At 42.4% G+C, this 25,424-nt stretch overlaps 1 protein-coding gene across 1 annotated transcript; it reads left to right on the top strand.

The window, feature by feature from the left end:
* The first annotated feature begins 3,551 nt into the window (after positions 1 to 3,551).
* prss23.S (serine protease 23 S homeolog) lies at positions 3,552 to 24,107 on the top strand. Its single transcript, XM_018250371.2, has 2 exons — positions 3,552 to 3,790; positions 22,456 to 24,107. The coding sequence occupies exon 2, from the start codon at positions 22,466 to 22,468 to the stop codon at positions 23,585 to 23,587; it is 1,122 nt and encodes a 373-aa protein (XP_018105860.1). The 5' UTR covers positions 3,552 to 3,790; positions 22,456 to 22,465; the 3' UTR covers positions 23,588 to 24,107.
* The last annotated feature ends 1,317 nt before the right edge of the window (positions 24,108 to 25,424 follow it).

The following is a 25,424-nucleotide window of genomic DNA, read 5'->3' as shown; positions in this document are numbered from 1 at the left end:
ATCCATGTGCAAACGACTTCATTAAGCCCATAATTATTATTATATAATAATATAATCCAAAGCCTGTTTACAAAATCTGAGATAATAATGATAATAATAATGTAATTAATATAGTGTAATTAATAACACTTAAAACCTCCTGGAAGGCTGAGGGGATGTTGTTTGCTTTCTGTAAATCAAAGAGGAGACCTGGCAAATCATAATCTTATGATTGGGAGCAGCTTCAATTCAGTGTGTCGCTGCAAGGCAGAGAGTGCGCCCCCTGGGGGCTGGAATTCTTAATGATACATAAACAGCTTCAATGTTTCACAATGTGCCCTCATCTACTGTGGCTAAAAAATATTTATACTGCTTGCAGTTTCATCTAATAATAAATAGCTACAGCTATAATCAGAAAAAACACCCCATAAAGAATAAATAAAGCAATGCAGAATTCAATATACTCCACAGGAGTATTAGTATGTCGCTGATATACAGAACCCAATTAGTAGAATAGCAGGTATTCCTTGTGCTGTTCTGTGTGCCTTGTGCAGTGTATATTCACTATATATATATATATACTTGCACTATTACACATTCACATGTATAGTTTTTGTGTCTGGCATTAGCAGCAGAGTCCCTTTGGATGGTTATAATATTAGCAGTACCGGCATGGGACCTGTTATCCAGAATGCTTGGGACCTTGAGTTTTTTCGGATAATAGATCTTTCTGTAATTTGAATCTTCATGCCTTAAGTCTACTAGAAAATCATATAAACATTAAATAAACCCAATAGGCTGGTTTTGCTTCCAATAAGGATTAATTATATCTTAGTTGGGATCAAGTACAAGCTACGGTTGTATTATTACAGAGAAAAGGGAGTTATTTTTAACAATTTGGATTATTTAGCTAAAACGGAGTCTATGGGAGAGGGCCTTTCCGGAATTCAGAGCTTTCTGGATAATGAGATCCCATACCTTTATATTGGAGTTGGTACAGCAGTGTTATTATGCAATCAGGGCATTCACAGTCACAGTTTATTCACATTTTAAAAATATGTAAAGTCATTTCCCTATCCGTGTCCTCCTAATAGGAACACATCTTAAAGAAATTTAAAGGATGTGTATGATACAAGTCAGTCCTAACAATCTAATCTGGAAATCAGAAAATCCGACAAGCTCAAACAGGTGAGTAGGTTAGATAACAGTGTGCAGTATAATGTATAATGGAACTCTGTTATTTTCTAAAATACATGGTAATGCTTCTGTATGTCTATTGAAAAACCTGGTTTGACCCAAACTGTCAGCATTGTCTTGTTATTGGCTAAATCTCTGCTCTTACCTGAGGGTGGCGCCATTCAGCTCTGAATTCCTGCCCATATTGAAAAAGTCCAGTCACTGAAAGGCAAGTGACCAACGGCAAAACTAGAAGTCAATGGGCCCCAGGCAAATTAACGTTTTGTAACCAACAATTTGGCCATAACTCAGCCTGCAGCCTTGTGCCTTTATATGGTCACAGAACCCCTCAGTGACTTCTAATATCCTTATCATTTACAGTAGGGGGTACATTATCCCTTATAATACATGAGTGATACTCAGAGTTCAAAGGAAAAAAGGCAATGGCACACCAGGCACGATCAAGCAGGGAAAACCCTTGCAGAAGTTTATTTGCACACGATGCAACGTTTCGGGGTGGTCCCCTTTGACCACCCCGAAACGTTGCATCGTGTGCAAATAAACTTCTGCAAGGGTTTTCCCTGCTTGATCGTGCCTGGTGTGCCATTGCCTTTTTTCCTTTGATCATTGCTCTAGGGGGGTGCCGATCCCCCCAGGTATTTGAGCACCCGGCAGAGTTCCTGAAGGCCAGGGTGTGCGAGGTGAACCCCCCTTTTTTCTGATACTCAGAGTTCCCTGTATAACTCAGCCTGCAGCCTTGTGCCTTTATATGGTCACAGAACCCCTCAGTGACTTCTAATATCCTTATCATTTACAGTAGGGGGTACATTATCCCTTATAATACATGAGTGATACTCAGAGTTCCCTGTATAACTCAGCCTGCAGCCTTGTGCCTTTATATGGTCACAGAACCCCTCAGTGACTTCTAATATCCTTATCATTTACAGTAGGGGGTACATTATCCCTTATAATACATGAGTGATACTCAGAGTTCCCTGTATAACTCAGCCTGCAGCCTTGTGCCTTTATATGGTCACAGAACCCCTCATTGACTTCTAATATCCTTATCATTTACAGTAGGGGGTACATTATCCCTTATAATACGCGAGTGATACTCAGAGTTCCCTGTATAACTCAGCCTGCAGCTTTGTGTCTTTACATGGTCACAGAACAACCCCTCAGTGACTTCTAATATCCTTATCATTTACAGTAGGGGGTACATTATGCCTTATAATACATGAGTGATACTCAGAGTTCCCTGTAGAACTCAGCCTGCAGCCTTGTGCCTTTATATGGTCACAGAACAACCCCTCAGTGACTTCTTATATCCTTATCATTTACAGTAGGGGGTACATTATCCCTTTTAATACATGAGTGATACTCAGAGTTCCCTGTATAACTCAGCCTGCAGCCTTGTGCCTTTATATGGTCACATAACCCCTCAGTGACTTCTAATATCCTTATCATTTACAGTAGGGGGTACATTATCCCTTATAATACATGAGTGATACTCAGAGTTCCCTGTATAACTCAGCCTGTAGCCTTGTGCCTTTATATGGTCACAGAACAACCCCTCAGTGACTTCTAATATCCTTATCATTTACAGTAGGGGGTACATTATCCCTTATAATACATGAGTGATACTCAGAGTTCCCTGTATAACTCAGCCTGCAGCCTTGTGTCTTTATATGGTCACAGAACAACCCCTCAGTGACTTCTAATATCCTTATCATTTACAGTAGGGGGTACATTATTCCTTATAATACATGAGTGATACTCAGAGTTCCCTGTATAACTCAGCCTGCAGCCTTGTGTATTTATATGGTCACAGAACAACCCCTCAGTGACTTCTAATATCCTTATCATTTACAGTAGGGGGTACATTATTCCTTATAATACATGAGTGATACTAGAGTTACCTGTATAACTCAGCCTGCAGCCTTGTGCCTTTATATGGTCACAGAACAACACCTCAGTGACTTCTAATATCCTTATCATTTACAGTAGGGGGTACATTATCCCTTATAATGGAACTCCTCTTTCACTATGTATGTAGTAAGTATGGAGGTTGCAAGAGAAGGTGAGACGGTATGTGGCGCAATTCCAGGGCTATTTCTCAGCACTGTGGTATAATAACAATAAATGTAGCGCAGAGGCAACTTTACTGCTGAGATGCTTTATGTTTAGCTGTGAGTCCCAGCATTCTCTAACAAGCAGCAGGCAAAGGCTTCTGGGACTTGTAGTTAATGAGATGAAGAATGGTTGGCAGCAGCAGCAGATCCCATTTCCCCAGTGAAAGGCTACTGAGTCGCGGATCAGTTAGTTCCTGGGCAGCAGCAGCAGCAGCATCAGGACAGTCGGTGGGAGGGAGGAGTCACGTGACGCGGCGGCTGGAGACTTTCTCTAATAGCGAGTGGAGCCGCTGGCGCTGAGAAAGTTCCCAGCAGAGTCCGGCAGAGAGAGGGTCAGGGAGAGGAACCTGCACTTACTCCTCTGGGAATGATTGAGACTGACGAGTCCATCGCTCTTACCTGACACACTTTGCCCGTGGAAATATGAGCCTGTGGCCCCTGCGCGACTTTTCCTAAGGAACCAGCTGCTGACACTTAGCGACAAACTTACTGAGCGCCACCTGGTAAGTCGCACATTGTCGCAATGCGATCTCCGCCGGAGACTTTACTGTCCTGCCACTGGGGTGCGGGTTTCATAGTCTGCCAGTAGTGTGATGTGAGAAGGGCACTGTGTGGCGACAATTACCTGCCAGTGAGCTCGGGGGTTTCCACTGTGTATGCCCAATGCCAGTCTGTTAGTGAGAAGTACTGTGTATGCCCAATGCCAGTCTGTTAGTGAGAAGTACTGTGTATGCCCAATGCCAGTGTGTTGGTCAGAAGTACTGTGTATGCCCAATGCCAGTGAGGAAGAGTAAATTCCTATTTTCATTACTATATGTCCAGTGTTTGGTACAGGTCTTGATTAATGTCAGTGTATATGCCCAGTGCCATGCTGAATGCTGTGTATGCCCAATGCCAGCGTGATGCTGAGAAGTACTGAATATGCCCAATGCCAGTGAGTTGGTCAGAAATTCTGTGTATGCCCAATGCCAGTGAGTTGGTCAGAAGTTCTGTGTATGCCCAATGCCAGTGTGTTAGTCAGAAGTTCTGTGTATGCCCAATGCCAGTGAGTTGGTCAGAAATTCTGTGTATGCCCAATGCCAGTCTGTTGGTGAGAAGTACTGTGTATGCCCAATGCCAGTGTGTTAGTCAGAAGTTCTGTGTATGCCCAATGCCAGTGAGTTGGTCAGAAGTTCTGTGTATGCCCAATGCCAGTGTGTTGGTCAGAAGTTCTGTGTATGCCCAATGCCAGTGTGTTAGTCAGAAGTTCTGTGTATGCCCAATGCCAGTGTGTTAGTCAGAAGTTCTGTGTATGCCCAATGCCAGTGAGTTGGTCAGAAGTTCTGTGTATGCCCAATGCCAGTGTGTTGGTCAGAAGTTCTGTGTATGCCCAATGCCAGTGTGCTGGGGGAGGAAGCGTAAATGCCTATTTTCATTACTATATGTCCAGTGTTTAGTACAGGTTGTGATAAATGTCATTGTATATGCCCAGTGCCATGCTGAGTACTGTATATGCCCAATGCCATTGCGCTGGTCAGAAATACTTTCTATGCCCAATTCAAGTGTGTTAGTCAGAAGTACTGTCTATGCCCAATGCCATTGTCTGGTCAGAGGTACTGTGTATGCCCAATGCCAGTGTGCTGGGGAAGTAAGACCAAATGTCTTTTTTCATTACTATATGTCCAGTGTGTAGTACAGGTTGTGATAAATTTCAGTGTATATGCCCAGTGCCATGCCGAGGAGCAGAATATGCCCACTGTCAGTGTATATTCCCATTGCTTGAATGCTGAGGTGTAGTATATGCCCAGTGTAAGTGTATATGCCCAGTGTAAGTGTATATGCCTAGTTCCAGTATGTTGAGGTGCTGTATATACCCACAACCAATGTATTTTCCAAGGCGTAGTGAGGCGCATCAGATGCCAAATATTAGTGAGACAGAAGAGGGGTGGTATATGCCCAGTAAAAATATATACAGTCATATGAAAAAGTTTGGGAACCCCTTTCAGCCTGCAAAATAATTTAATCCACTTTCAACAAAAAATATAACAGTGGTATGTCTTTCATTCCCAGGAACAATGATCTGAGTACTGTGGTGTTTTCTGAACAAAGATTTTCAGTGAAGCGGTATTCAGTTGTATGAAATTAAATCAAATTGGAAAAATTGGCTGTGCACAAATTTTGGTACCCTTGTAATTTTGCTAATTTGAATGTATGTAACTGCTCAATACTGATAACTGGGAACACCAAATTGGTTGGATTAGCTTGTTAAGCCTTGAACTTCATAGGCAGGTGTGTCCAATCATGGGAAAAGGTATTTAAGGTGACCAATTGCAAGTTGTGCTTCTGTTTGACTCTCCTCTGAAGAGTGACAGTATGGGATCCTCAAAGCAACTCTCAAAAGATCTGAAAACAAAGATTGTTCAGTATCATGGTTTAGGGGAAGGCTACAAAAAGCTCTCTCAGAGGTCTAAACTGTCAGTTTCAACTGTAAGGAATGTAATCAGCAGATGGAAGGCCACAGGCACAGTTGTTGTAAAACCTCAGGCCAAGAAAAATACAGGAGCAGCATATGCGGAGGATTGTGAGAATGGTTACAGACAACCCAAAGATCACCTCCAAAGACCTGCAAGAACATCTTGCTGCAGATGGTGTATCTGTACATCGTTCTACAATTCAGCACAATTTGCACAAAGAACATGTGTATGGCAGGGGGATGAGAAAGAAGCCCTTTCTGCACTCACACAAACACAGTCGCTTGTTGTATGCAAAAGCTCATTTAGACAAGTCACTGTCATTTTGGAACAAAGTGCTTTGGACTGATGAGACAAAAAAATTGTTATTTGGTAATAACAAAAAGCGCTTTGTATGGTGGAAGAAGAACACGGCATTCCAAGAAAAACACCCGCTACCTACTGTCACATTTGGTGGAGGTTCCATAATGCTGTGGGGCTGTGTGGCTAGTTCAGGGACTACTGGGGCCGGATGAATTCAACCCAATATCAACAAATTCTTCAGGATAATGTTCAAGCATCGTCACAAAGTTAAAGTTACGCTGGGGTTGGATATTCCAACAAGACAAAGACCCTAAACACACTTGGAAACCTACAAAGACATTTATGCAGAGGGAGAAGTACAATTGACTTGAATATCATGGAAAATCTATGGGATGATTTGAAGCAGACTGTCCATGCTCGGCAGCCATCACATTTAACTGAACTGGAGAGATTTTGTATGGACGAATGGTCAAAAATAGCCACATCCAGAATCCAGACACTCATCAAAGGCTATAGGAGGAGTCTAGAGGCTGCTACATTTGCAAAAGGCTCAACTAAGTATTGATGTAATATCTCTGTTGGGGTGCCCAAATTTATGCACCTGTCTAATTTTGTTATGATGCATATTGCATATTTTCTGTTAATTCAATAAACTTTATGTCACTACTGAAATTCTACTGTTTCCATAAGGCATGTTATATATTAAAAGGAAGTTGCTACTTTGAAAGCTCAGCCAATGATAAACAAAACTCCAAAGAATTAAGAGGGGTTCCCAAACTTTTTCATATGACTGTAGATTGACAGTGAGATTGGGGAGGTGCAGTATATGCCCAGTATCAAGGCATTTGCCTAGTAGCAGGGGCATATAGGTGCCATACAGACCCAGAATCAGAGAGAGATATGAGAGGTGCAATATATCAGTGGGATAGGAGATTCCCAATATCTTTAAGATGGGAAGTCCTCCATTCTGTATAACCAAATGCGTGTGCCATAATAGGAGTAAATGGAAATGAAGACTCTTAATGCGCAGTGTCTGTGTGCCCATGTGCCAGTTCTGAGAACTTGTACTTCTATTAGTATGTAGCGCTATAGTAAACTGCTTTGTGCGAGGGCAGTTCTAGCTACTTTCCTTTGTGGGCTGATACCACAGATGAGCTCTCTTTCTCAGGGGTAAGCCTTCGCAACGCGGTGGAGGCAGGGTGTAGTGTAACTGTAACTATGTGCGATAGCACAATGATGAGCACCAGTAGTTCTTTAACGGTTGAACATAGAACTGTATTTATTGAACAATAGCACATAGATCACTTAGCACATTGATCCACAATGGAGTATAGAACATACACAGCAGCATAAAGGAAGCATATACTCACAGCACTTATAGGCTGAATCCCCACAGGCTAGGGAATATACAGCAGAGAGTAAGTTGACAGCATGTGATGGGTATTGCCCAGTTTTCAGGATATCTTCCAGTGGCAGACTAGGGGAACTCCTGACATCCCTATCTTAACACTTGGTTCCTTACTCCGGGTCAGTAATACCCTGGGATCTTAATCCCTCTAATCTCCTCGGCGGAGCCTTGAGCTGCTCAACTAAATAGCCTCTCTATCACTCCTAGAGTGATCTATAATTGAGTATAGCTGTCTAATTACTAGGGCCAAGGCGCCTAGGGTCAGCACTACCCATTCCCTTCCAGCCTGCTTGGTTGGGCTAAAGCAATGGACCCAGACCTCATGGTTCCTAAACCTTTTATACTCTGGCACAGTGCCATCTGGTGTACACTGTGTGAACTGCAGGGGTTACATAAGCACAAGGTCCCCATAACGACCCACTTAGCTGTCCATATTACTAGGGATGTGCCTGTCTGTAATGTGTAAGGGTGTCTAAGATTTTCACATCCCTACAAGTAGTTTACCCTGCACTGCCCTCTTGCTTTCCAGCTGATTTTCTGGCCTGCCAGCAGCCTGGCCAGTGTGTAAGTTGTACTGGATCAGGTGTCCGTTCCCTTGGCCGCTGTCCATTAGTAACAGAGCTGGACTGTCTGCAGCCTGGCACTGAGGTTTACTACCCACCGTCATCACTGTGACCCCCCTGTGGGGTTATTTATTCCATGTTCCTCAAACCCTCCTCAAACCCACCTGGCACTCAGGACCAGGGATAGGATACCTTTGTTGCCCCGGATGTTGTTGAATTACAGCTCACACAAAAGCCAGTGGAGTTATAGCATTTAGGATTTGTGGCTCTCAAGAGGCTCACTTACAATGCCTTGTACCTTATTGTTGAAGGATTTAGGAATGTGCATATATACATTTATTGTGTAAGCTCACATCTCTATAAGTGATTGCCTGCTGCTTGGCTTTAATGTAATGTAAGTGGGAGTAACCATACTGCTGAGGTTATATTAAATCTTATATAGACTCCACTGAAGCAGCGCCCCTGGTGGATAAATATCATACAAATTATTTCACTGTGCAGTATAGCTGATCTGTCAGGCATGAGACTGTGACCTTATTTTAACTCAAAAGCCAGACAGAACCAATGTTATTTTTAAGTAGGATATATCTGGCTTTTCGAGGATGAAGTTACCCAGGGTCCTTCCCAGCACCAAATACATGCTGAGAGAAGGTGCCCAAATTGTGGAAGTGATTCAGCAATGCATCTAAATAGATCTTCCACTGGAGCCATTGTGGCTGTGCTCAGTGGTGGGTCACGTATCCCACTAAGAAGGAATGTGCATGTGCGGGGGTTTCTTTGTCCCTCAGAACCCTTATATCTGTGGGTGAGTGGACTTTATAAATATGGGTTCTCCCACCTCAAGTGTTAAACAGTCATGGAACATAGGTTTATCTAAAGGAGATTTTGGTGGACACAGCTCTTCTGCTGTCATCTACTGGTCACCAGTACATCCCTTCCTAATATCCAACCAATACATAGGGGGAAATTTACCTAACTCCGAAGTTGCGCCAGCAAGGGCTTCACTCACTTCGCCAGGCGTAGATTCGCCAGGGCAGCGCAAATTCACTAAAATCCGAAGTTGTGTCCAGGGAGCTGAAAGGTAGCGAAGTTGCGCTAGCGTTAATTCGTCAAGCAAAGCGAAGTTATGCTACCGATGCTTAATTTGCATACAGCGCCAAGTTAAAGTACAATGTATATGCTGCAGCAACTACATTACACTACACAAGCCCGGGAAACCTTAATAAAATAAAATAGAGATGTTATATTGCCCTACACATGAGCCCAGTGTATAGTTTAGGTGCCATATGTTAGGAAATGTAGGGGGGAAGGAGGGTACCCCAAAAAAAAATTATGATATTTTTCAGCCTATCACCCTGAAAAAAGTAAAAGACGCCAATGTTTTTTTGGGACTTAGAAAAATGTCAACTATTTTTAGAGAAACTCCTATCTACTCTATTGCACTTCGCCTGGTCTGAGCTGGCGAAGTAAAGTCTGGCGCAAGAGGTAACGTTCAGTAAAATCCGCAACTTAGTGAATTAGCCTAGTTACGTCCCTTCGCCAGAGCGCAACTTCGCCTGGCGTAAGGGTGCGAAGTACCGCTAGAGTCTGTCTACTTTGCAAGCGAATTTACGCCAGGGACCGTTAGTATATCGGCGAAGGGCCAAAATGACGTCACGCCGGCGAATTTTTGCTACCGTTAGCTGGGGGTTGGGGGTGGTCAGAGTTTTTGTTCCCCCACCTGTTGATGAACCAAGTGCCCAAATCACAGCATTTTGATTCCACTGTCAGTGAATTCCATGTATATCAAGTCAACTCCAGGGGCAATGGTGCAGGTTTTGGTGCTACAATCACTTTAAAGGCACAGAGATCCTCTCATGCAGAAGTACTGGTATGGAGGTAGAGTCTGTTTCCCACAATGGGAAACAGACTCTACCTCCATACCAGTATGTAAACTGCAATGGAAATTCCAAGACCCTGTCTACTTGAAAGGGACTTCATATCTGTCCCAAGCCCATCAGCCCATCTTTGTCTGAGAACCTTACTAAGTTCAAGTGCAAGGCTCTTTTTGGTGGGACTGATCCTTCAAGAGTCACAGAGGCAGTAGCTCTTTTTTATAGGTTTTGTTTTCCTCCAGTTAATTACCCATGGCATCATATTCCACCAGGAATGCAATACCACTGACTGCAGCCCTTTGTAAGTAACCCAACCTTTGTAAGTGATACCGCTCTAAGGAATGTGCTATAGTTAATAATGTACCTGAAGTCACAGCGAGGTTAGTTCACCTTCTCAGAGGAGAATTACCCTTGAACTCTGAGGGTAAACATTGCCTTTCTTCAGTTCTAGGGAACTACAGCTCCCAGCATGTCCAACCTGAAGGACGATATTCATGTTCATGGGGCTGCTGGACCTTATACTGAGTTTCATATCTCTCAGTACTTTCTAGCGATTGCTTCAGAAGTAGGAAAGTTGCCTTTAGTTAAAGGAGGTGTATGTGTTATTGTGTGACCATGGTGGATCTAATGCTTCTTGTGTTGATTGTGTAGTAGAGCTCATAACATGAATTGTGATACAGCCCTTAAGGTATTAGCCTAATATAGGGCTGCTACAGTTTGCAAGCACCTCTCATTGGCCTCATTCTTTCGAAACAGAGAAATTCCAGATGCCAAGACTATCATTATAATAACAAGTGATAACATTCCTGATTGGGCTTTCACCTTGCTGGTCGTGATAGTGCAGGCACTGACACGTTCTGCTCCAGGTAGACTATAACAATTAGCAGATGGTGAGGTGACTGTAGAGTCAGGTGGAGCCAACAGTCGCTCTGTTCAACCTCCCCCGTTGCCTCCAGTCTCCAGCTATTGATTACATTATAGGGAAAGTAAGGAAGCACTGCCGAGAAATGAACCCTTATTTTAATCAACAGACAAGCTCTACATCTAAGGGTCTACATCAAGGGTTTGTGTCTGTTGGTCTGCTTTACATTCCCCAGAAGATGGTACTTAACTAAAGAAGAGCATTGTCTGGTTATCTAGAGATGGTGGAACTTCCACATTTGTGGTCATTACTGAAACAAATGTAAGGCCTTATATATCTCTTGGTGTATCAGCCATCAGGATTTACCTAGTATGTTCCACTGTGGAGGTGCTTTGCTTAGAGACATACCAAAGTACCAGGGACTGTGGCTAGGGGAGATGAGGATGTGGGTTTCTAAAGAAGGTTTTACAACATCACCACTAGGTGTCAGAGTGCCAAACCAGCAGTGTTGGCTGGTTCTTGGAGATTGCATACTTTTATGGGGGAGCATCTTAAACATAATCACTGCTAAATGGGCTTTCAAGAAAGAAGATCGGGTCTGGGCATATCAGTGGTACGCCTGTGCCTCATTAGGTGTGGTTGTGGTTGGAGTCTTCCACAGTAAATGATTCCAGAAGCCTACTCAGATAGCATGGAAGTTGGCCATGTTTTTCAACTAGAGTGACCTCCTAAAGAAGATGTGTCTAACAACCATCATCACCCTGATTTGGCTCCATTTGTTGAAACCTAGTGATTCTCAAGAAATCAGATGAGTGACTAAATCAGATTTGGGACTTGAATATTAGAGGTGGTGGCACATGGGTAGATTAGTCGGCCAGCAACAAATCTTCTCTACTACGTGCAAATTGGTGGGCAAATTTATTTGGCAGGCATGGATTTGCGGCGAATTTCTGGATTCCGTAGACGACAAATGTTTTCACGAAACTGCCGCGAAAATTCTGGTGGGAAAATTTGCAGAGACAAAAAAATTTAGCTTGTCAAAATTATTGCACGTCAAAATTATTTGGACGCCCATTGACTATAATGTCTTTGAACAAAAGACACACGCGTGTAAAAAATTTTGCACACATAATAATTGTTGCATGTCCAAATTATTTGGATGCCCATTGACTTCAATGCATTTGGACAAAAGAGTTGAGCGTATAAAAGTTGTCGCTTGTGTCAAAATTGTTGCGCGTCAAAATAATTTTGAGGTCAATTGACTTAAATGAATTTCGCACATTTTTTGCTGTTTCGTGAATTTTTCCAGAGTTTTTCCGGAATTTCTCGGCGAAGCAAAACGGAACAGATTCACCCATCACTATAGGCGACTTATCTCCCCGAAATGCCTTCCTGCCGTCAAGAATGCAAATTGCCGGCGGGATGGCATACGAATCGATTCGGATTTCTGAAGTTTCCTGGTGAGGCAACTTCAGATGTCTTCGAAAAACTGAAGCTCTGTTGCATTCTTTATAAGATGGTGTTATCTCCGTAGATACAGGAGGGATTATAACTTTTTTTCTTTACGACTAAGCTTTTCACCATCTTTCAGAGTTTGCTTTGTTCGTGTCTGAAAGAGATTTCATATCTGGTTTTCTCAGATATTTCAATTACGGCCATGTGCTCAAGTGCCTTATCTTGGGATTTTGTCCTTCAGATGTTGTTGGACTTCAGATCCAATCCTGCAGCCCTACATGCGCCATCTGTGAATTGAGAATTGCAACTCTCCAATCCCATACGATTCATAAGATGATTGGAGTGGGGCGCTGACTGCAAGAGTCGGTTTGCAATCCACCAAACTCTGCTTTCGAGACTGTGCAACCTGTAGCAATAATTAATAAACCCAAAATTAAAATAACATACTATAAGGCTAACAAATTTGTATGCAGAAGCTAAATTAGATTTTTGGTCAGAGCCGACATAAGGGAGAGTGGCTGGGGTCCAGTCTAGGGTCTTCTGAAAGGACACAACGATCCCAAACTGCAGGTCACAAAAGGGACAGGGCTTAGCCAATGATGGGCAAGGTTTGAGTGGGCCACGGGTGTGTTTAGGTAGAATGGAGCGTTGCCTGTGTGGCCTCTAGCCAATGGGTTGAAGGAAAACCTTCTTACTCAGTGTCACCTAGAGGACATGGCCACCAAAGGCCATGGAAGTGGAATGTACTACATTGTAATAGGGTGACTCAGCCACCAATATTGCTCATCACTGATCACCAGATGGAAAGTGGAGGAGAGGCTGGCCTTCTCAGTGGGACACAGTCACAAAACTGGCCAAAGACAGACTGAAGTGGAAATACTTTTACACACCTGTGGGCTAAATAAGCAATGATGATGATGACACAAGGGGCCCAGTCAAGCAGCAAAATACTCCAGTTAATAGTGCTACTCCAGCAGAATTCTGCACGGAAATCCATTTCTCAAAAGAGCAAACAGATTTTTTTATATTCAATTTTGAAATCTGACATGGGGCTAGACATTTTGTCAATTTCCCAGCTGCCCCTGGTCATGTGACTTGTGCCTGCACTTTAGGAGAGAAATGCTTTCTGGCAGGCTGCTGTTTTTCCTTCTCAATGTAACTGAATGTATCTCAGTGGGACATGGGTTTTTACTATTGAGCGTTGTTCTTAGATCTACCAGGCAGCTGTTATCTTGTGTTAGGGAGCTGTTATCTGGTTACCTTCCGATTGTTCTTTTGTTTGGCTGCTGGGGGGGGAAAAGGGGGGAGGTGATATTACTCCAACTTGCAGTACAGCAGTAAAGAGTGATTGAAGTTTATCAGAACACAAGTCACATGACTTGGGGCAGCTGGGAAATTGACAATATGTCTAGCCCCATGTCGGATTTCAAAATCAGGGCCGCCATTAGAAATCACGGGGCCCCGTACAACAAAATTTTTGGGGCCCCCTGGGCCCCGCCCACACTGACGACCAAGCTCCGCCCCATATCCCACCCACATCGCAGTTAAAAGACCACACAGACATCAGCGCTAAAAAAGTAACCCCCCCCCCACACAAGTTGTAAAAAGCTATTGATGGTCAGGGCCCCCTTATAAAAAAAATTGGGGCCCCAAAAAAAAAAAAATTAAAATTTTTTTTTTTTTAAAAACATTGGTGGCAGGGGCCCCCTGTTAAAAAAAACTTGGGCCCCAACAAAAAAAATGTAAAAAAAACTAAAAAATAAACAAACATTGGTGGCAGGGGCCCCCTTCTAAGTTAAAAACAAATTGGGGCCCCAAAAAAAAATTTGAAAAAAAATTAATTTTTTTTTGAAAAAAAAAAAAACATTGGCGGCAGGGGCCCCCTTATAAGTTAAAAACAAATTGGGGCCCCAAAAAAAAAATTTGGAGAAAAAAAAATTTGGAGAAAAAAAAAAATGGTGGCAGGGGCCCCCTTACAAGTTAAAAACAAATTGGGGCCCCAAAAAAAATTTAAAAAAAAAAATAATTTTTTTTGAAAAAAAAAAAAAACTGGTGGCAGGGGCCCCCTTACAAGTTAAAAAAATTTGGGGCCACCAAAAAGAAAATTAATTTTTTTTTAAAAAAAAACCCCAAAAAAAAAACAATGGTGGCAAGGGGCCCCTTACGAGTTAAAAAAAAAATTGGGGCCCCAAAAACAAAAGTTTTAAAAAAAAGATTGGTGGCAGGGGCCTATAGAATATTAAAATAATACATTGGTGGCCAGGGGATTAAAAAAAAAAAAACACAAACTGGTGTTCAGTAGAATTGAACTCATGGCTTCAGTACTTCAACTTCGCCTCCTTTCGTGACTTCGGGTCTTTTCACCGCTTCAGGACTTCGGCTTCGGCTGTTTTCGTGACTTCGGGTCTTTGCGCTGCTTCAGGACTTCGGCTTCGGCTGTTTTCGTGACTTCGGGTCTTTTCGGCGCTTCGTGACTTCGGGACTTCGGCTTTTTCCGTGACTTCGGGTCTTTTCGTCGCATCGGCTTCGGCTTTTCGGCACTTCCGCATTCGGCACTGAAGAGGCAAGACGTACGGCTCGGGCGCTCGTAAGGGGGGCCCGGATCTTCAAAAAAATGCAGCGCTGCCGGGCCCCCCTTCATGCCCGGGCCCGGTACGCTTGTCCCCCCTGTCCCCCCCTGATGGCGGCCCTGTTCAAAATTGAATATAAAAAAATCTGTTTGCTCTTTTGAGAAACGGATTTCAGTGCAGAATTCTGCTGGATCAGCACTATTAACTGATTCATTGTAAAAAAAAAATTTCCCCATGACAGTATCCCTTTAAATAACTGTACTGCCCTTGTCACATCCAATAATAATAATGATAATAATAATAATAATAGTAGCCATACATGGTTAGGTTGCACAGTATGGGGCAGAAGGGATATGTTCCAACTCATCTGAAAAGCATTACTGGTAAATGCCCAAGACCTCAGATCTCACCAGAAAATTGTGCAAATAAAACAGTTCAGGACCAGCTGAATCCTGCATAATCTACTGCAATTTATTGAGTCAGTCAGATATACCCCAATATGGAAATGTATACTAATATATAGCAGCTGGGGGCTGAACCACTTACGTGAATGTATCTGTTGCAGTTGCCTGATAAATGCCTTCAGTTGTGATGTCACTGGGACAGCTCTGCCCGTTTATTTACATCGTTTTTTTATGTCTAATGTGATGTGTTTACACCTAATGCATCTCAATGGAATCTAACAGAATGGGGAAACCTCAGCCAAGAATATTGGGAAAGTGTTTTTTTATTTAATGGAATTTTGCTTAGTGGAGAAGGAATGTGATCCTTCTTTGGTTGTGGCACGTCATTTTTACCACACTGCCACCATTTACCTCTGGATTTTGGATTTATGAGACTCAATGTCAAGCTGAAATATGCCTAATGCCTCAACTAGTGGTTTCTCTAGACTCTAGTAGTATTGTGCTGCTTTGTCAACAGCTAAATTCACTCCAGGGGGTTTCTCCCATATGAAGCCTACACTGAGCCACTTATAAAGGGATCACATTTAACTGGAGTTGTCATCAAACCTCTGATTCACCTTCAAATAATTTGTCTAGATCATCTTCTTAGCCCCATTACATAGCTGTGTGGCAAAGCTGTCCAGTCCTGGTTGTTCTTCAGATATAGCAATCCAGTGTATAACACAGCACCACTCATGTAGAAATTTGGATTAAAAAGCCTTTATTGGAACATATGGCTTCTGATCTGGAACATATAACGTTTAATAAACTTGATAAAGGGCCGAGATTAGGCCTGAAACGTTGTATGTTCCGGATCAGAAGCCATATGCTCTAATAAAGGCTTTTTAATCTAAATTTCCATGTAAGTGGTGCTCTGTCATACACTGGATTGCTATTATCAGAGTGGAAATTGGACCACGAGACACGGGCACCTGCAAACATTAAAGACATACGTTGGTGAGTGTTGACTGAACTTTAACTTGTTCTTCAGATATACCCAGTCACATACACACAGTCTCTCCCTACTATACCTGCTATCCCACAGTCACACTCCCTTCCCAGAGACTATTATCCACTGTTACTATAGGCACCATCTCTCCCTACTATACCTGCTATCCCACAGTCACACTCCCTTCCCAGAGACTATTATCCGCTGTTACTATAGACACCATCTCTCCCTACTATACCTGCTATCCCACAGTCACACTCCCTTCCCAGAGACTATTATCCACTGTTACTATAGGCACCATCTCTCCCTACTATACCTGCTATCCCACAGTCACACTCCCTTCCCAGAGACTATTATCCCACTGTTACTATAGGCACCATCTCTCCCTACTATACCTGCTATCCCACAGTCACACTCCCTTCCCAGAGACTATTATCCCACTGTTACTATAGGCACCATCTCTCCCTACTATACCTGCTATCCACAGTCACACTCCCTTCCCAGAGACTATTATCCACTGTTACTATAGACACCATCTCTCCCTACTATACCTGCTATCCCACAGTCACACTCCCTTCCCAGAGACTATTATCCACTGTTACTATAGGCACCATCTCTCCCTACTATACCTGCTATCCCACAGTCACACTCCCTTCCCAGAGACTATTATCCACTGTTACTATAGACACCATCACTCCCTACTATACCTACTATCCCACAGTCACACTCCCTTCCCAGAGACTATTATCCACTGTTACTATAGACACCATCTCTCCCTACTATACCTGCTATCCCACAGTCACACTCCCTTCCCAGAGACTATTATCCACTGTTACTATAGGCACCATCTCTCCCTACTATACCTGCTATCCCACAGTCACACTCCCTTCCCAGAGACTATTATCCCACTGTTACTATAGGCACCATCTCTCCCTACTATACCTGCTATCCCACAGTCACACTCCCTTCCCAGAGACTATTATCCACTGTTACTATAGGCACCATCTCTCCCTACTATATCTGCTATCCCACAGTCACACTCCCTTCCCAGAGACTATTATCCCACTGTTACTATAGGCACCATTTCTCCCTACTATACCTGCTATCCCACAGTCACACTCCCTTCCCAGAGACTATTATCCACTGTTACTATAGGCACCATCTCTCCCTACTATACCTGCTATCCCACAGTCACACTCCCTTCCCAGAGACTATTATCCACTGTTACTATAGGCACCATCTCTCCCTACTATACCTGCTATCCCACAGTCACACTCCCTTCCCAGAGACTATTATCCACTGTTACTATAGGCACCATCTCTCCCTACTATACCTGCTATCCCACAGTCACACTCCCTTCCCAGAGACTATTATCCCACTGTTACTATAGGCACCATCTCTCCCTACTATACCTGCTATCCCACAGTCACACTCCCTTCCCAGAGACTATTATCCACTGTTACTATAGGCACCATCTCTCCCTACTATACCTGCTATCCCACAGTCACACTCCCTTCCCAGAGACTATTATCCACTGTTACTATAGGCACCATCTCTCCCTACTATACCTGCTATCCCACAGTCACACTCCCTTCCCAGAGACTATTATCCCACTGTTACTATTGGCACCATCTCTCCCTACTATACCTGCTATCCCACAGATGTCACACGGAAAGCACAGTCAGCACTGGATGGTTTGCCTGGACCTGCAACTAATTTAAATCATAATACAGGTATGGGACCTGTTATCCAGAATGCTCGGTACCTGGGGCTTTCCGGATAACAGATCTTTCCATAATTTGGATCTTCATACCTTAAGTCTACTAGAAAACAATTGAAATATTAAATAAACCCAATAAGCTGTTTTTTGCCTCCAATAAGGATTGATTATATCTTAGTTGGGATCAAGCACAAGCAGAGCATGTAGGAAACAGTGACCCCTAGTGGAAAGACTTTTTAAACATTGATCCAGTTGTTATATAATAGGAATACATACGGTAGGTACCTACACCTTGTGACTTGGTAGCTTGTGCCAAGGTAGTTTATTCATAGGCAACAAACAGATTTAAGAACCATAACATATTACATGACATATTGATTAAAACCCCCACATCATGTAGAGGTCCCCAACTAATCTGAGAGCAGCCAATCATATCGATCAATAATGCACTTATACTTGTCCCTGTCACTGATTGACTAAAGAGAAGGAAGTTCTAAAGGAGATAAAAGAGGGGGTTACATTGGTTCTTCTGTTTCTGTGGTCCCTTCTGCCCTTATTTCCGTGTCGTTGTTCCTTTATGTGTGACCAGTTATTTGGGAAATGGATCTTATCAGGCTTTTCTCTCCCTCAGAACTTCCCAATTAAACATCTTCCCGTCCCTCTTCTGTTTGCAGAGATGCAACCGTGAATCATCCCAACAGCCAGAAATAGAACATTCCTGGATTTAGAGAGCGATTATTTCTAATATCAAAGTAAAAAGTTTTGTCATGCGTCTGCCTGACTGCTGCATTTTGTACCTCGTGTAACTCTGATATTTGCTATCGAATGCTGTATTTGTGTATCCCTTTCTGTTCTCTGGTTATGATAGAGGAGAAGTCGGCTCTCTTCCAGGTCAGTTGGCTCCTGCTACATTGTTTCAGGAGTCAGAACCAGCTGTGCAGAGCATATAAACAGCCATACAGAGACTGAAACAATTCCCCTTGGAACTGATGTTCCTTTTCCCTTTAAACATAACAGGGGGATTTCCACTGCATTTGGCCAGAGCTCAGCCTTTTATTCCCGTGAGAGTCTGTTATGGGAGTCTGACTCACACAGACTAGTGGGGGGCATAGGGCAAAGGGTCTGCCAATGATCTCTTCTGTATATCATGTACATTTATATCTCCTGACACAGCAGAGCATTGTCTTGTTTTATTGATTTCCCATCCGCTGACCCCCCCAAATGTTCCCGTGGGAAGGGAGGGCAGGTATGGGGCTGGATTCCCAGTAAGGTGAGATCATAGCGTTATAGGTAGGAATCCATATACAGAGTAGCATTCGAGCTGTACTTTGTATGGGGAAATGTCTATACTAGTTTAATGTTATGGGATCTCTCTGTACAGACTATGAGCAAATTTTGGGACTGTTCCTGCTGAATTGTGCTTTTTATGGGGAATACCTGTACTGTCATAGTTTTATGGGATCTCTCTGTAAAGACTACGAGCAAACTTAGGGGACTGTTCCTGCTGAATTGTGCTTAGTAAAGGGGAATACCTATGCTGTCATAGTTTTATGGGATCTCTCTGTACAGACTATGAGCAAACTTAGGGGGCTGTTCCTGCTGAATTGTGCTTAGTACAGGGGAATACCTATGCTGCCATAGTTTTATGCGATCTCTCTGTACAGACTATGAGCAAACTTAGGGGACTGTTCCTGCTGAATTGTGCTTAGTAAAGGGGAATACCTATGCTGTCATAGTTTTATGGGATCTCTCTGTACAGACTATGAGCAAACTTAGGGGACTGTTCCTGCTGAATTGTGCTTAGTACAGGGGAATACCTATGCTGTCATAGTTTTATGGGATCTCTCTGTACAGACTATGAGCAAACTTAGGGGGACTGTTCCTGCTGAATTCTGCTTAGTACAGAGGAATACCTATGCTGCCATAGTTTTATGGGATCTCTCTGTACAGACTATGAGCAAACTTAGGGGGACTGTTCCTGCTGAATTGTGCTTAGTACAGGGGAATACCTATGCTGCCATAGTTTTATGGGATCTCTCTGTACAGACTATGAGCAAACTTAGGGACTGTTCCTGCTGAATTGTGCTTAGTACAGGGAATACCTATGCTGTCATAGTTTTATCGGATCTCTCTGTACAGACTATGAGCAAACTTAATACAAGGGAATACCTACCCATGTTTTATGATATTTTGTTGTAGAGGTTCCTATAGAAATGTTAGTGCATGTATTTGCATTGGTACTAAATGTGGGGGTCTGTTTCTGTTAAATTGTACTTCGGTTAAGGGGATATCTATTCTGGCTTAATTTTAAAATACTCCGTACTTCTGTAAGTGTTGGTGATTAATATGTGGTGCCATCAGTTCCATGTTCATTGAGTATTAAAGACCATTTTTTTTTTTTACTGGTGTGTTACGGGGGGAATTACTGTATAACAGGAGGGCTATGGGAAGCTGTGGCCTGTGAACAATAGAGATGATACATGTTTATTCTGTTTTTAATTTGTCGCAGAAGAAGAGAAAATTAGTCCTGGGTTTGGAATTCGCATGCGGCTGAACTATTCCTCTCGTTTTGGAAATGAGCCCCAGCCCAGGAAATTGGCATCTGTATGGGATGTCATTCAATTGTGAGAATTCACAGCTTGTATTAAACCTCCCCATATTATCCTTCTAATACTCAGCCCCCCCAGGGATTGCCTAGTGATGAAACAGATGTGAAATATGAACGAGTAACCGGAGTAGGGAAATAGACGGCTCTGGATGCTAAAAGAGGTCACAGTATTTGCTGCAATTTACATTTTGCCTCCCTCCAGTATCTTGGGTTTCATGGCGATAATGTCAGAAGAATGTATCAGTTACTTCATGGAACGCTGCCCTCTGCTGGCTAAACTTGTAACTAAACACTGGTCTAACTGGAAGCGCTGGTGCCATTTCATTTAATCATTTACAGTAAAGACACAGAAAGCTCAGACTCTGTTTCACGCCGATATAAACAACTATTCGTATTATTGAACGGAGATGAGAGCAGGGGGTCTGGCCATGGGCCAATAGAAGATTTGATTTAAAGTTAAATGTTCAGTTCAAAGTTAACCTTGGATAGCAACTTACTACTTAGGTCGTGTAGCCTGGGACTAATTTACAATAGCACTGAATGCAAGTGCTAGAGAACGGAGGGAGGTCTAAGGGAGCAACATTGCACCCCTTTATACTCACTGACTAAGTACACGTCTCTGAAGCAATGGCAGCCATTGACTTACCACCTGACGCTTGTCCGGAAACTTGTTATCCAGAAAGCTCTAAATTACAAGAAGGCCGTCTTCCATAGACTGCATTTTAATCAGATACATTTTTTAAAATGATTTCCTCTTTCTCTGTAATAATAAAACAGTACAGGTATGGGATCCTTTATCCGTAAATCCGTTATCCAGAAAGCACCAAGTTACGGAAAGGCCGTATCCCATTTTTAAAAATAAAATTTCTCTGTAATAATAAAACAGTAGCTTGTACTTGATCCCAACTAAGATATAATTAATTAGGGATGCACCGAATCCAGGATTCGGTTCGGGATTCGGCCACAATTCGGCCTTTTTCAGCATGATTCGAATTTGACTGAATCCTTATGCCAAACAGAATCCGAATCCTAATTTGCATATGCAAATTAGGGGCGGGGAGGGAAATCAAGTGACTTTTTGTCACAAAACAAGGAAGTATTTTTCCCTTCCCACCCCTAATTTGTATATGCAAATTAGGATTCTGTTCGGTATTCAGCCAAATCTTTCGCAAAGGATTCAGGGGTTCGGCCGAATCGAAAATAGTGGATTCAGTGCATCCCTATAATTAATCCTTATTGGAAACAAAACCAGCCTATTGGGTTTGTTGAATGTTTCCATGATTTTCAAATTACAGAAAGATTCGTTATCCCGAAACCCCCAGGTCCCAAGTATTCTGGATAACAGGTCCCTTACCTGTACCTTATACTAGATCTCAACTAAGATACAATTCATCCTTATTGGAAGCAAAACAATCCTACTGGGTTTAATGTTTTTTTTGTTTTTAGTAGACTTGATGCTTAAAGGATTTCCTAGTAGACTAGAAGACTAAGATATGGAGATCCAAATTACTGAAAAACCTCAGGTCCCGTGCATTCTGGATAACAGGTCCCTTACCTGTACCTTATACTAGATCTCAACTAAGATCCAATTCATCCTTATTGGAAACAAAACAATCCTAGTGGGTTTAATGTTTTTTTTTGTTTTTAGTAGACTTGATGTTTAAAGGATTTCCTAGTAAACTTAATACGGAGATCCAAATTACAGAAAAACCTCAGATCCCAAGGATTCTGAATAACAGGTCCCATACCGTTTTTATACTTTACACACTGCCCAGCTGTTGTCCAACGACCCCATAGCAATTAAATGTTTCCTTTATGGCTGCATGCTGATTGGTTGCCATTGGTTACAAGACCAGCTTCATCCTACAAACTTTACATCTTTGCTCTTCACTCTACAGTTTTATGTTATTTCAACACTCCCTTTAATACAGTAGATTTTTATGTATTTCTATTTATATTACAGAGAAATCGACATGATGTTGGAGGAGAGACTTCCCGTGCTTTGCGTTCTCCTGTCATTATTCACGTTTGTGGAACCCTACAATCCTCACCTGAAACCAACGTGGCCTAATTACAAAGTTCCGGTTATTCTCCCACAGTCCATATCTAATCTAGACAAAGCACAATTTGATGCAGATCCCAGGCTGAACGTGACGTCTGTGTGTGGCGCAGAATGCCATAAATACGCCTCCATGCCAACCTATGAGGAGCTGAGAGATTATATGTCATATGAGACCCTCTATTCCAACGGGAGCCGTACCATGACCAACGTGGGCATTTATGTTCTTAGCCGCAGTGGGGACGAGGGCAGGTCTCGCACAAAGAGGCAGATATACGGCTATGACAGTCGCTTTAGCATATACGGCAAAGGATTTTTGCTGAATTATCCCTTTTCAACATCTGTTAAATTGTCCACCGGTTGCACCGGCACTTTGGTGGCAGAAAAACATGTTCTAACCGCAGCTCATTGCATCCACGATGGGAAAAATTACGTTAAAGGTGCCCAAAAGCTGAAGGTCGGCTTCCTAAAACCAAGGTATAAAGATGGAGGGAAAAGCCTAAATCGGACTAATCCCAGAATTCCAGAAAAGATGAAGTTCCAGTGGATCCGAGTAAAGAGGACCCACGTTCCCAAAGGCTGGATCAAAGGAAACGCCAACGATATTGGAATGGATTATGACTACGCTTTGCTCGAGCTTAAGAAACCCCACAAAAGAAAATTCATGATGATTGGCGTCAGCCCTTCTGGGCGCCAGTTACCCGGTGGAAGGATCCATTTCTCCGGCTACGACAACGATAGGCCCGGCCAACTGGTCTACAGGTTTTGTGACGTCACCGAGGAAACCTACGACCTTCTCTACCAACAATGTGACGCTCAACCAGGCGCCAGCGGCTCCGGAGTCTACGTGCGAATGTGGAAGAGGCAGAAGCAAAAATGGGAAAGGAAGATCATCGGAATATTTTCCGGCCACCAGTGGGTCGACAAAGATGGCGACAAACAAGATTTCAACGTAGCCGTGCGCATAACGCCTCTGAAATACGCCCAGATCTGTTTCTGGATTAAAGGAAACTACGTTGATTGTCGGGATGGATAACCCCGTCTCCTACCCAGAGATGCACTTGAACGTCTTACGAGTTTTACAAAGCGAAACGAAAAATGTTGAGATAAACGCTTGTATTTAAAAGTCCGAAAGCTGAACACGCATTCACTAAAGAGCATGATGAATCAAGGGGAAGTGAGACAAGGAAAGAAGATACTTGGTTATTTGTCTCGAGCTACTGTTCTGTACTGATAATTAAAAGAGTCTATTGATGGAATGTATTATCTAGCACACATATTTTTATTTATCAAAATCCGAAAATTTCTCAGTATTTTTTGAAATCTACTCCGACCAAATCCGCATGGGTTATTTGCCCTTATTTATCAATACATTTTCCAGAAAATTTCATGTGCAGGAAAAAAAAAATCGAAAAATTAGAATCGTACGAATTTTTTGGATTTTCCGCCCGAAAACTCCGAGTTTTGGGGATTTTTCAGCAAAAACCACAAAATCTTCAGATTATTGCACGAAACTCAGCGCAGATCAGGATATCTAAGGGACTTCTCCCATTGACTTATATACAACCTGAGATGCCGGATTTTCTGACCTTTTCCATCCTCGGAGTATAATAAATCCTGAATAATTCGAATTTTTCATGTTTTTGACATTTGGACTTTTTAAATTATATCTATTTTTTTGGTCCTCGGTTTTATGGATTTCAAGGCTGAAATGAAAATATCCATACCATGGCTGACACCTCCAGCCTTCCTTGTCATGCAAATCACACCACGTTCAAGATTTAAAAATGTCACAGCATGGACTCGAATTCTATAGAGGTTTCATTTCTTTTCCATTTTCCTGCTGAGCTCAGATTAGCACTGAAGCGTTAAGGATCCTTCGGCAAAACATTTCCACTCGCCCGTATCGCTTCATCTCAGGAAGTAAAAAGAACCACTTATTGCCTTATATATTCTGCATTTAATGAGAGCGTATCACATTTCATTTGCACCTGTTAGTATGTATTCTGCATTTCACTGAGATTATATCATGTCGGATGTTATTATTTGCACTGTCTAGCCTGGAGGATACTTGGTTTAGTCTAATAAAACTGGTTTCCCATTCTTTATCATATATATATATGTTCACTCTAAATCAAGCAGAGCTTTAAAGGAACAGTAACACCAACAAATTAAAGTGACAATATAATTTAGTGTTGCCCTGCACTGGTAAGACAGATGTGTCTGCTTAAGAAACAAAATATATAGATTATATAAACAAGCGGCTGTGTAGCCATGGGGGCAGCCATTTAAGCACAGGATACACAGTAGATAACAGATGAGTCCTGAAGTATCCCATTGTATACTACAGAGCTTATCTGTTATCTGCTGTGTATCTTGTGCCTTTTCAACTTTGAATGACTGCCCCCATGGCTTGTTTATATAAATAGTACTTATCTGTTATCTACTGTGTATCCTGTGCTTGAATGGCTGCCCCCATGGCTACACAGCAGCTTGTTTATATAAACTATAGTAGTACTTATCTGTTATCTACTGTTTATCCTGTGCTTGAATGGCTGCCCCCATGGCTACACAGCAGCTTGTTTATATAAACTATAATAGTACTTATCTGTTATCTACTGTGTATCCTGTGCATGAATGTCTGCCCTCATGGCTTCACAGCAGCTTGTTTATATAAACTATAGTAGTACTTATCTGTTATCTACTGTGTATCCTGTGCTTGAATGGCTGCCCCCATTGCTACACAGCAGCTTGTTTATATAAACTATAGTAGTAATTATCTGTTATCTACTGTGTATCCTGTGCTTGAATGGCTGTCGCCATGGCTACACAGCAGCTTGTTTATATAAACTATAGTAGTACTTATCTGTTAT

Source organism: Xenopus laevis, chromosome 2S (assembly GCF_017654675.1).
Source record: "Xenopus laevis strain J_2021 chromosome 2S, Xenopus_laevis_v10.1, whole genome shotgun sequence".
Taxonomy (NCBI): Eukaryota; Metazoa; Chordata; class Amphibia; order Anura; family Pipidae; genus Xenopus; species Xenopus laevis.
Note: the sequence above shows the minus strand (reverse complement) of the source record. Positions and strands in the feature narration are given on the sequence as shown.